This window comes from Scophthalmus maximus, chromosome 1 (assembly GCF_022379125.1).
Source record: "Scophthalmus maximus strain ysfricsl-2021 chromosome 1, ASM2237912v1, whole genome shotgun sequence".
In the NCBI taxonomy this organism is placed as follows: domain Eukaryota; kingdom Metazoa; phylum Chordata; class Actinopteri; order Pleuronectiformes; family Scophthalmidae; genus Scophthalmus; species Scophthalmus maximus.
Genome location: NC_061515.1, coordinates 30,022,501 through 30,035,144, shown reverse-complemented (window position 1 = coordinate 30,035,144; position 12,644 = coordinate 30,022,501). Strand labels below are relative to the sequence as shown.

The 12,644-nt window shown below is 46.9% G+C and overlaps 1 protein-coding gene across 4 annotated transcripts in view; it reads right to left on the bottom strand.

Annotated features, from left to right (window-relative positions):
* Positions 1-313: 313 nt before the first annotated feature.
* The window catches only part of LOC118309421 (gamma-aminobutyric acid receptor subunit beta-3-like), a 41,473-nt gene continuing 29,142 nt past the window's right edge, over positions 314-12,644 (bottom strand). For 2 of the 4 annotated variants that reach the window (XM_035631536.2, XM_035631552.2), the window contains 6 exons: positions 11,551-11,633; positions 10,760-10,897; positions 7,286-7,438; positions 4,770-5,017; positions 4,499-4,567; positions 314-3,731 (listed from right to left, as the gene is read on the bottom strand). In XM_035631536.2, coding sequence (XP_035487429.1) covers positions 3,360-3,731; positions 4,499-4,567; positions 4,770-5,017; positions 7,286-7,438; positions 10,760-10,897; positions 11,551-11,633 — 1,063 coding nt within the window. In that variant the 3' untranslated portion in view covers positions 314-3,359. The remainder of the gene's footprint in view (positions 3,732-4,498; positions 4,568-4,769; positions 5,018-7,285; positions 7,439-10,759; positions 10,898-11,550; positions 11,634-12,644) is intronic. The other 2 variants (XM_035631544.2, XM_035631560.2) reach the window with 1 other exon arrangement.

Sequence of the window (12,644 nt, the reverse complement as noted above, 5' to 3'; positions counted from 1 at the left end):
TGACACTGACTCTACTTTATCCTTAGTCTGTAACGAGTTGTTGGATTCACCATTTCTTCACCTGAGTGGTGAAGATGGGATACATACTCACACAACCCTCATTTATGAAAGTTGTGCTCAGTTGGCTGCAGTTTGCAACTTCACCACCAGATGCCGCCAGAGAATGACCTCATCACACTGGGGCTTGACATCTCGTCCAAGTCTTCTAATGTATTTATCCCAAGTTCTAAACTGCAATGAATTGCATTCGTCTGCCTTGTAGTCGTGCAGCGTTTGCAGCTTGTCGGCATGAGAATGATGTCAAATCCACAGGTACAATGTATATCCTTTATTTGATGGTTTAACATGATAATCTATTGAAAAATGAAGGGAAACATACAGAGATATACAGTATAAATCTAGACCTAGATACATTTTGTGGCAGCACAGAACATTTCACATTCCATTATGGGACCAAGGCCATACAACACCTGAAGTCTTTTTTCATCTTTTTAGTTGACGTAGGCTCACATGGCATCGTGTCAGCTCTGGAACAAGCAGTTGGCAGCCGTCATAAGTGAGTTTTTCTCTTTTTAAAATCTTCCCAAGTTACGAATTGTAGTTGCATGCATGACAAACAAGAAGCGAGAGTTTGTAACGGTGGCCTCCTCTTTCAATAAATTTTAAAAAATGCAGGAACTTGTTTTCAATTGCACCTCGGACCCGGAGGTAATCAAGGTGAACCAGTAAGCCGGAGCAATTCCACCAATCTGTCTTTTCATTTCTTATTTACACGACAGCGCAGCTTCATCTCAATTTCAATGTTTGGACATTTCGTCGGTGCAGTTTTCACCTACAAATTACACAAAGCAGCTTGAAACATCAGACTTTAACATTGCGTTCCACCTCTAAATGGCGTGAGATGGCAAAAAATAACCATTTCTTCTCGCACACACAAAACCAAAGCCAAAGACGTCGTGTGTGTGTGAAGAGAATTTTAGCGCTCGCACTTGTGCACACGGTGAACACAGATTAAATATAAAATATGTGCACATCCCTGCTAGTTTAGAGCTAACATGAGTTTGGTCCACAAGTTGATTTCAAACGGATATCATCAAGATTCGCTCCACGTTGTGGGTGAACGCATCTTTAGAAAAAATGCTAAGAGAACCCCGAAGGTCAGTGGAGGAATGAGAAAAGGGAACATATGGAAATCTGTGCCGGTTTTACAATCTTACAAAACAGGAGCATGGATTGTAAATGTGCACAGATTTGTAAATTGAAAAAACAGATTTACACTTGGTTTAACTATAGATCCTTGGGCGGGGGGAGGGGGGGGGGGGGGTTCCCAGTTATGGCTTATTATATATATCTTTTTTTTACATTTAGAACTTGAGCTCTATTTTTTGTTGGACCCAGGTCGTCTTTGCACTTCGCCCCATCTACACGGTAGAAAACCGGACCAGGAACCGGCGAGAGTCATGTGGAATCAACCGGAGCCCTATATTAATCAGGGTTGAGGTCAATCCTGTTTTCCAGAAAGTAAATTGCATTTGCAATGCAGCAACAATCCTAAGTACAATACATTCAGTTCTTAGTCATATGTCAGACTGTACACATACTTTACAATTTGTCATTTCAAAGTTAAATTGATCCCAACTCTGCTCCTCCGTCACAACACCGTCAGTGTTGCTCTTCATGTAGACTCGTACATGCACGAATAGATTTGTCAGATTTACATCACTGTCCGTGAGTTGTCAGTCACTGGTTGATTGCTCCTCGGGTGGAATGGCACAGGTTATCGTTCAGAGTCAAACGGGAGAGATACTTTTATCCACGATACGGTGATACGTTGACATTTGTCCGTGAGTCGAGCGAGCGGCGCAGGAAACAGATGGTCTGGCCACGCCCTTCTTCTTCCTCCCTCCATTCCCCACCTCTCTCTCTCTCTGACACACATGCACATGCACACATTCAGCTCTCGCTTCCTACGTTACTCACGGACGGACGCGTTACATTCGGATGGAGAAATGACGACGACCATGGCTCATTATCCTCTCCCTGAAGAATGGATCCGATACATTCAACACTAGCGCGTGCGTGTAAGTCAGCGTGGTCCGTCTGCAGCGGGTGATGTGAACATACGCACGGTGTCTGGAGAGGAACATGTCTGAGAAGGAGCCCCATCTCTTTTGTCTTCTTCTGACAATCACACTGTCCTCACCATTTGATCATTAGTTTTCATTTGGGGTTTGTACACACAGTATATATACATTTATGTGTATACACACACACCTATGTACTTATGTACACGGGTTTTGTTCCTCCGCTCTATCACCACAACAGAGTCAGTGTTGCAAACAAGAACTCAAATGAATACCTGAAGACACACAGTACAAAAATATCATAGAATTCCGTGGGTTGAGTAAATGTGTCGCCCCAAAGGCCCTTGGCAGTTGTTCGCTCCTAAGTTTTAGGAAGTTGGAGAAATTTGAGTGCAATTCTGTCGCCTTCACTGTTGCGAGAAGTTTGAAAATATGGCAGTTTTATTTTTGCATTTGTGCTTTTTTTTTCCTTTCTTCAAATCTCCGTATTAAAATTCCCTAAAAGTATATTTGAGTGACACTTTTCTTTTGTCGAGGAAAAGATGCCAAATAGCAAAGAATGAAAAAACAAATGGCACCTGAGTCACAGTCGTCCTGAACCGAGGGGAAACGTCCTCAACTCTAAGGTTTGAGTACAGGTTTTCCAGATCAACGATATTTCACTGTAAATCATCGACGCTATAAACAAACACACATCACCGGAGTCTCTTCTCCTGTAAAGTTGAGTTGTAGTTGATTATTTTCCCACTATGGCTGATCATTACATGCGTTAATAGTGCATAGGATACCAGTCAAACATACGAGCATTAGTTTGGCTAATGGATTTTTAGAAATTATCTGTAATTATCTGACCACCTGCGTTGTATAAAGTTTCTTTTTTTTGATTAGAAAAATCTTTGCATCAACTGCTTCCATGTTTGTTTGTGCTTGTTTTTTTTTGCAAATACTGTATCACTTATTCAATTGCTGGCTTTGTTTCTGTCTATTTACACATTACAGAGGGAAAATGTTGGGAAATGACCGTCACAAGTCCCAGTTACAGTACAAACTTCAGAAAATAAAAAGAGCTCAACACTAAGGATTCAAGGACTTCAAATATAAAAAAACAACTTTGACGAGAACTTGGTCCAAACTCCGAAGTCCTTCTCAGTCTTTTTTGTTTTGTCAGACATATTCCATCGTGTATAAAAGCAACAGAAAAAGGAAGAAACTTGAACGAAAACCAAAATGAAAATCAAATGAAACGACACCAAACACCTCAACACGACAGTCCAATCAGACGTAGTAGAGCCAGTACACGAGGTTGAACAGTGAGAAGACGGAGGGGAAGATGATCCGTGACCAGCGGTCGATGGCGTTCACATCCGTCAGGTCGGGGATTTTGATTTTGAGCTGCGAGGACCGCCTCCGCAGGCGGCTGCGCTTCATCTGCGCCGACCGGTCCAGGGACTGGCGGCCGGTGGAGCGCGGGCCGCCGCCGCCGCTCTGCTTGCGGTACTGGATGTGCGACGAGGCCGTGCTGTCCAACTGCACCATGGACTGAGAGTTCCTAATGTCCGCCAAGCTGGTGGTGATCTCGCCTCCCGCCACCTCGTTGTGGATCTCCAGGGTGGTCAGCAGGATGTTCCCGTGGCCGTGTGGCTCCGCCTGAGTGGAGGAAGAAATGAGGAGAATGATCAACGCAAATCACGAGAACAGCCAAAGAGGAGGCTCCCTGAGGTCTGAAGGCACTCGCTCCCTGAAGGCAATGAAATCAAAGTGAGTGTGGAGTGAAACAGAGCGACTGGAACTCTCCCCCGCGGACGGGGAGCAACACACACACAAGGATCATTCTCCATGCCGACTGATCAACAGCGATGGGCGATTCATTCATGCAGATGGAGCGGCTGTCGCACATGTATCGACGATGTCCAGTATCAACGGACATCGGCGGATGTTTGTAGTATGCACGAACTATATACATACTACTACTACTACTACTACTGCGTTTTCATTTCAAACGCCAACACCAGAAGTTTGGAAACGCTACTGGTCCCGACGTAGTCGCCCGCACTTGGACGGACTGACAGCATCCTGACATGTGCAATGTCACTTAATGAAAGCCGTGTGAGTAATGTGGCTCGTCATGGTGATTTGAATGAGGCAGCATGCTGAGCTGTGAAGGAGAAACAGGTTCGTGTCTGCAAACACCAACGTCACGACGCCAGATCGAGCATGAGCACTGACAGAAAGTCAAGGATGAGAACTCAGCGTCATGGAAATGTCTGTCGTCGCTGGATTCATTGCACGGATGGAGGAGAATTTCAAATCAATAATAACAAAGGGAAGAAAGAAAAAAAACATCCATGTCAGCGAATGGCAATGGAGGAGTTGACTCGGAGATATTGAAGAGTCTCACGGAACAAACAACTCACCGAGCGTGAGTGGCGAAGACCTTTAACCTGATTGGAGCGTTTTAGGGACGCGGTCCGACTACCTGCCTCCTGAGGAGATGGGAATATTCAGCCACAAATACAAATACCTGGAAACCAACTGCAGCCTCCACCGGCGACTACGACAAAGTTAAATTACTGGACGCAGAACATCTCATCTGCCGTCACAAAGAAAGGTTCATTCTTGAATAACTGCAGTGAAGGAATCTGATGCCTTCTCTCAGAAGCGCCCGGCCGCCCCGTCCCCACTCACCCGTGCGGCGTCGTACTTGGCCGCCCGCTCGTTGTTGGCCTTCTCCGCCTTCTCCGCCAGCTTCTTCTGCATCTGAGGGCCCCGGCCGAAGAAGATGTAGTTGACGAAGGCGTACTCCAGCAGGGCGAGGAAGACCATGACGAAGCAGCCCATCAGGTACATGTCGATGGCCTTGACGTAGGGGATCTTGGGCAGCGTCTCCCTCAGGTGGGTGTTGATGGTCGTCATGGTGAGCACCGTGGTGATGCCTTTGGAGGAGGAGAGAGAAGAGCGGGATGTAGTTTGTTTCTACCTTTTCCGTTTCCCGTACCTCCTATCTCTTTCTGCGTTTGCTTGTGTTTTCACATTTCACAGCACTTTGGTGAATCTGTGTGTGGTCTGTGTGTGGTGTTCCTGTGTGAATGACTCCTGTCGCAGTGCGCTGAGCTCTCAAGGCCACAGTAGAAACCTACAGCCAATTCACCCACACAAGGTGTGAAGGTGCCTTCACCGGGCTGAGAGCACGACTCGGTACCGCTCGTGGTTAAGGTTACTGAGAGCTGGGGGCAAGAAACATAACTAATGAGTTATTTCTGTTGATGGCCGAGGGGCAGTCGGAGGTTTCCAGGCAGACCTTTGAATTCCAATGAAGCCGAGGTTGTGCCCTCACGTACCAGTATGTGTTCTTGTTTTATAAGGATGCTCGAGCAGAGAAACAACACACGAACACACAACTTGTTGTGACTTTCTGCACCACCACCACCATGTCTGTGTCATGTATGTTCCGTGTACAATCACATGTTGCGGCAAATACGCAAATGGGTCAATGATATTATACATGTACACATACATCTACTACTGTACTTCATCAGGCTGCATTGGAAATAAATGGAGCCTATCAGTGGCCGGGCTGTGTGTGTGTGTGTGTGTGTGTGTGTCCGTGTGTGTGTGTGTGTGTGTGTGTGTGTGTGTGTGTGTGTTGCGGAGGAAGCAGAGGGATGGCTAAGGTCGATACAGCCCTTAGTGTGATGTATTGGCACATTACAAGGCTCACACTGCTCATGTGTGGAGGTGTGTGTTTGTCGTCGGAGGAGCTGGTGTGAATGTGAATTAGCCTGCACATGCTCTGTGTCGCCCCCCCCCCCCCCCCCCCCACACACACACACACCCTCCCTCCCTATTATTTTTTCCGGCTTAACGACAGCCTTGTTCTTTATAGGTGTTCTCTCAGCTGTGCCATTACTCTCTGTCCTTTACTCCTCACCCTCTCTCTCTCTCTTTTTTCCCGATCCCTCTCTCACTCCCCCTTTTCGGACAATTTAATCAAGCCGCCGTGCGTCATGGGCCTCCCTCCTTTTTCATCAGGCCCTGACTCTCTCCGGGGACAAATGTAGTTTTACAGGGTTCTGTCTTTCCCCGTCTCCGTCACCCTGTGTCTTCTTCTCTACCTCTGTCTCAGTGGTTTAACCCCTCCCCCCTCCTTTCTCCCGTTATGTCCCCCAGTCTCTTTTTCCACCTTAACAGCTGGAACGAGGGCACAAAGCAATCAAACCTCCTCTATTCACAGGCCAATAGGCCATTAGCAACACGGCCCAGCATCATCAAGAGGACGAGGGATCGAGCCGGAGGCGATGAAGCAGGTTCAGCGGCGAGGAGGATGGAGGTAAATCAAAGCAGCGTTGATTGCACGGTTCCATTCATCACTTGCAGACGGCACAAATTGACAGCTAGCTAGTTAGCATGTGCCATGTCTGCCCACTCGTCATTTTGGGAATCTGCCACTGAGACGGATGAGTCTGAAGTGAAGACTGGTGTGTGTCTACCATTACACTTAAAGTGCTCCCGCAGCCATCACAGCTAATGGCCACACGCTGGCTGTTCATGTGATGTGGTTATGAAGGCAGGGCGCGGCGCTGGGAGATGGGCTGCAGCCGGTTTACGGTGCGAGCGGATCATTTGTAACTTTACAATCCTTGGAAATGGCTCAGGAAAATGAGATTCTCCTTCAAACAACTCAATTGTTTGTGCCTGCTGCCTCCTTGAATTGATTCCTGCCCGATCATTACACTGCTCTCACACGCACACACACACACACACACGCACACACACACACACACACACACACGCGCACACACACACACACACACACACACACACACACACACACACACACACACACACACACACACACACACACACACACACACACACACACACAGTGAAAACATGAGTGACGTGATGTATTTATGGCGCCTGTCCGTGACCAGACAAGGTGTGACCCAGTTAGGTCCGGGCGGAGGACCTAACTCACTCTCTCTTTCCCCTCATGCTAATTTCTTTTATTGCTGCTGCAGCAGACATAATAGGAATGCACTTCAAATCCGTTTCCATTTGGCCCACCAATTCCCCGCTAATCCCACAACAGTGCGAGGAGCTCAGTCTCTCTCCGTGTTCATGAAAACGCATCACTTTTGTGAATCCATTGGGGGGGGGGGGGGCGGCCTCATCGGAGAACACCAAATACCTGCTCCTCTTACCTAGAGCCACTCGGGCCGCCGACGCATCATAGTTTATCCAGAAGGAGACCCAGGAGAGGATGGTTATCAGGATCGATGGCATGTACGTCTGCAGGATGAAGTAGCCGATGTTCCTCTTCAGCTTGAAGCTCAGCGACAGTCGCGGGTAGGCACCTGGGAGAAGAAGCAGGCGATGGTCACAAACACGAACGCAACATATCACATATTGACCGAAGGAACAACGGCAAACGTTCACTTTTCCAAGGAGCACACAGGGACACCTTGTGTTTTTGTTTCAGTTTCCATGACAACGCTGACAGCATGGGTCGGATTTGTTGCCATGGTAACAAGTATCCCCTTCTCTCTCTCTCTCTCGCTGGCGCACACACACACACACACACACACACAGAACTGTCTATTATTTATTTAAGTTACTGAGAGTAATGTAAAAATAGTACGCGTTCACGTACTTGGCCGATAAATCAGATTCTGACCTGGAACCGTTGAGCATCACTGAACAATATAAACCAAATAGAAAACGGTGGTTTCACGTATTGAACCCAGGGATGACTATTCTATATTTGGCTCCCGGTTGGAAGTGCTGGCCACACGCTGAACATACGCTTCATGACAGTGGATCTGGGAACAGATTGTCGCGGCTCTTAAAATATCCCATCGACCTCTCTTGGTGCCGATCCAGCCGGGATCCGGAAACAAACCGGAGTATCTCTCGCAGTAACAGATGCAGGAGCGGTTAAAGAAAAGCGGAGGCTGAGGTTCACTTGCGCGTGGGCGTCAGAAGTGTACGGGCTGTAACTGCTACACCAAACAACATCTGCGAGTGGGAGGAACAGCATGTGTGAGGCCGAGGAGGAGGAGAGGGAGCGGGGACGATGGGAAAGTTGATTTGATAATGACAGTTCAACAATGGAGTCTGGGAGAGCGGCTGTCGTCTCCGTCTCCTTGTTCGGTCTCTTTTGTCGAACTGTTAGTTGCCGCTTTCTTTGCAGGTAATTCGTCATTTGATTTCTTTGCCTCTGAAACCAAAAACAGTGTCTGTATCCACACGTGAGTCGAGTGTTCATTGTGAGACTATGACCATGAACACAATATTGATTTATTATTCGTAATAATAATTTCTTATTTTTTAATCTTCAGAAATATTTCTTCAAAATGGAAACTTCTTCAGGACAATAAATATCCGTGTGTATAAACAGTGTCTGTGTCCACACGTGAGTCTAGTGTTCATTGTGAGACTATGATCATAAACACACTACATAACCATTTGCATTACTTATATATATATATAGTTATGTAATTGTTCGTCTTTGTATGCATGGAGGACGAGAGTTCTGAGGAATATTAATGAGTTCAACAGTTTGTACTTTTAAGCCGATATCATCGCCGCACAATAAAGACCCAACAACACACACTTCAACAGCGATATGCTTCATGTGTTGTCTGGTCACGCACACTGTATGTACACAAACACACAGAGTTTGTACGTGTGCGTAGAGAAGAATAATTCATGCTGTGGGCCTCGTGCCACATGAATATATAATCGCTTGAATCTTGGGCTGTTTTTCTGTCGGAGAGCAGGATAATTGGCATCTAACCACACCTCTCACCAGAGGGAGGGGAGCAGATACACCGAGGCCGGGGCGCGAGCGAAGGCTGCGGAGGAAAAGAGAGCGACGGGGGGCGAGAGAGAAACGAAGACGGGTCAGAGAAGGAGGAAGAAGAAAAAGGGGGAGTGGATTAAATCTGGCTCGTGGCAAATGTAATGGAGGAAACCTGGTCATCAGCCAGCGTTGCGAACGCCTTTGATGTGATTCACACTTCCTGCCAAGAGCGCCGGAGCAGAGCACTGGACGCTAAACTTTGATAGTCGCCGCCCACAGGGGACGAGCCTCGCTCCTCGCAAACAAGTGCGCTCCGGCGCTGGCGGCACATTGGTACGTGATCCACAGATAAAAGCAGACACAGGACAAAGACACTGTGAAAACGAGGACACAAATCCTGAGCGGTGACTCAGGAAACAAGTCTGTGCATCTGCATTCAAACAAATATTAATAAAAGGAATCAAAACAAAAGAATGATTTACTGTTCGTGTCCTTCTCAGTCTGGGTATGTGACGCGTCTCCACTGACCAGATTAAATGGCAGTTGGTTAGGGAGCGTCAACAAAGTTCCCCGTCCATGTGCGCAGTAAAAATCTCATTCATTGAGGAACCTCGGTGTTCCACACAAACACCAACGTTCACAGGATGTATTAACATTCCCCTGCGGGCGAGGACGACTGTTGAAGTACTCTGCTACACTTGTTCCAAAGAGCAACACGGATTAATTGCAACATGAAATGCGATAGTGCAAATGTTTTTTCTTGAGCCGCAACTTGCCGTGAGGTGTTGCCCTGTCTTCGAAGTAGAGCGCTGCAAAGGAAAGGGTCATTGTAGAACCTATGAGGAACACTTGATTGATGTATTTCACAACAGCGGTTAATGACGACGGCAGCGTTCCAAAGATTCGCTGGCTCTCTCTCGCGTTTGCATTTCCTTCTACGTTTAATTTTTCATGGGTGAATATTCATCAGGGGTTTGCAGGACCACTTGGTTTTTGCTGCAGGCTCTTTAAACTCTGTTGCACCAGTGTTGCCTTTGTTTTCAAGTTGTTTCATGCTTTGGATTCATGTATTTCACCATGAATCATTTATCATCTGAGCTTTGATAAAAGAACTAAATGCCAAACACGACATGAACCCTTATTTTGACCTTTGGCTTTGCCTTTGTAGATAATTATCTGAGATGTCATACTTACATATGTGACAACATCCTCTCTTAAAAAGGTGACACATCATGATGCTGTGTGCGTCTGTGCACCAATCAGAGTTAATCAACTCTAATTAGTCCAAATCCATTGTAACCTGCACTGTTGCATATTCAGTCACGACGTTTGAATGTTGAAAAGAAAACTTGAGGTTGAAAGGGGCTTTAAGATCAACTCGCTGCTGTCACACTGATGGATTGTATTGATTGATTGAATTGATCGGGGGCGCCTGCTGCAGTTTGTTAACGTCAGTATGATAGCCAAAAATAACGACCATTAATTTCAACGACCCCCCCCTCAGGGGTCAGGGGCCAACGTGACACGGACGCCATTCACTCCATAAATCAGCGTGTTTTTACGGCGTGTTGTGGTTAAGCACCATCCGAGGGTCCTGGCTGCGCCTGCCGTTACTTGGGGGGATTCTTCAAAGGCGGCGCATCTCCTCAATTCAACCCAATTAGAAGCTCTGACAAACACAACTCTGACTCTGAGGATTCAAGATCAGCAGATCAAGCTTTGGCACAGAGACGTTTGCTGCGGAAATTGATGAAATAACAAGCTTGAAAACAGGCCAAACGCTTGATACGAGCGATATCATGTGAAATGTAGCGGGCGCTTTGTGTGAAGGCCAGAAAAGGGGCCGCCGCGCGCGGCGCGTTGAAGTATTTACCTGTGGAAAAGACAACGTTTCTGGACACCAGCTTGTAATCGACGATGGAGAACTGAGGCAGCTCGATTCGCGTCACCCCCGTTACAGCCGACTCGCCGCCTTTCCAGTAGAACTCAATGTCGTCCGTGGTGTAGCCATCTGTACACACACACACACACACACACACACACACACACACACACACACACACCAAGGTGTAACCATCTGTCTAAGCATCACTGGAGACCAAGATATTCAGTGTAGCCGATCGTCCAACTGTCAAATGGGAAGAAAAAAAAATAAAAATCTTTTGAAGTTGTTTCCAAGAACCAGGCGCTGCTTTGAAAAGCAAAGTCGTGAACAAGTTCAATTCAGTTCACAGAAACGTCAAAATAGTTCTAAAATAGCGTCCTTGGAAGCTCTTGCTTCAAGCTTTCTTACGCATATATATATATTTTTTTATTCCAATACGATCTATTAAAGAAAGAGAGAAATTGGTGAAGAAGACGAGTGGCAGCGCCGCAGGCTCCCTGATGAGCTGTTTTCAGACTTGAACTCTGGAACACGAGTGATCAAAGATTGTCAGATGTGCTCACGACAACGGGAACATTTCCAGAACATTCTGTGGCGACAGTTATCCACTGGCCTCACTCTCACATTTTACAAGAAATGGAAAAGGAACCAAATGAACCCGGTTTGATTCTGCTGCGCTCAAACTGTCACCGTTCCCACACGGGACCCTGTCGGTTTCCCCACTCAGCCCTCAGCAGTGAATGTCATCCCCCAACGGCATTCTGGGACTTTCTACTCACAGCTCTCGATCTCCAGAGTGCAATTCTGCTCGTCCAGGGGATACCTCCTGAGATCCATCATACACGCCGCCGTCGTCGTTATCCTGCAGGAAGACGACACAAACACGGGGAAGAGGGGGAAGCAAGAAGAGAGAAGCTATTTTAGACCCTGGATGAATTGAAGGGAAGATGTTTTCTGGTCCATTGGAATCACAACAACAGCAATGCAGTAAGAAGTAGATTAGACTACGGTGAGGATGCTTCGTCATGAGGATGTTTCCCCGTTGTTTATTGGACGTATGAGCTAGCAAAGTGAATTTGAGGCGAAGTCTGGCCTGATTAGAAGACGGCTGCTTGGCAGTTTGCCACTGGACTCAGATGAGGCTGTGGAAACCCATGATGTTCTTCTCATACAGCTGAGTTAATGATAACATACTGTAGCAGCAGGTCGCGTTGTGGCGCACTGCGGTCTACGTACAGGTATTCTGCATGTTCCTCACCTGACGTACAGTACATTTATATAACGCTCATGTTATCAACAGCACGTCCCTCTGATCTCTTGAAAGCATCCAGAGGTCTCTAAGTGCTGTGAACTCCAGTTGCATAAGCGAGCACGGCGGTATGACTGTTCAGTATGAACACTGATGCAAACACAAGCATGCAAATACACACACACACACACACACACACACACACACACGTCGCACTCTAATAATTCAAAGCATGCATCCATATTCATGGCGACGCTCACTCCTCTGAACCTGCCTGTCGAGAAGATCAATGGGAAATTCAAAACGTGGGCTTCACGACACAAATATCAAACAACAGCCGCACGCTTGGCGTTGCATTAATGCACCTTTCCAAACGGTTCCCGTCCTCTACTGCTGGTGCCCTTGAGCAAGTCACACAATCCCCTGGCTGCTGATTGGCCGGCTGCAGTGCTGTGTGCTCTAACTGCGCTTTAAACACATGGAATTTGCTCGACGCTGGGAAACATCCGAGGACATTTTGACCCTGAGATTCACTTTGCCCCAGAAAATTGTGGATTACCGCCACAGTGCTGGAAAACATGGTATCTAATAATTACATCTAGAGTAAATGGACACACATATATT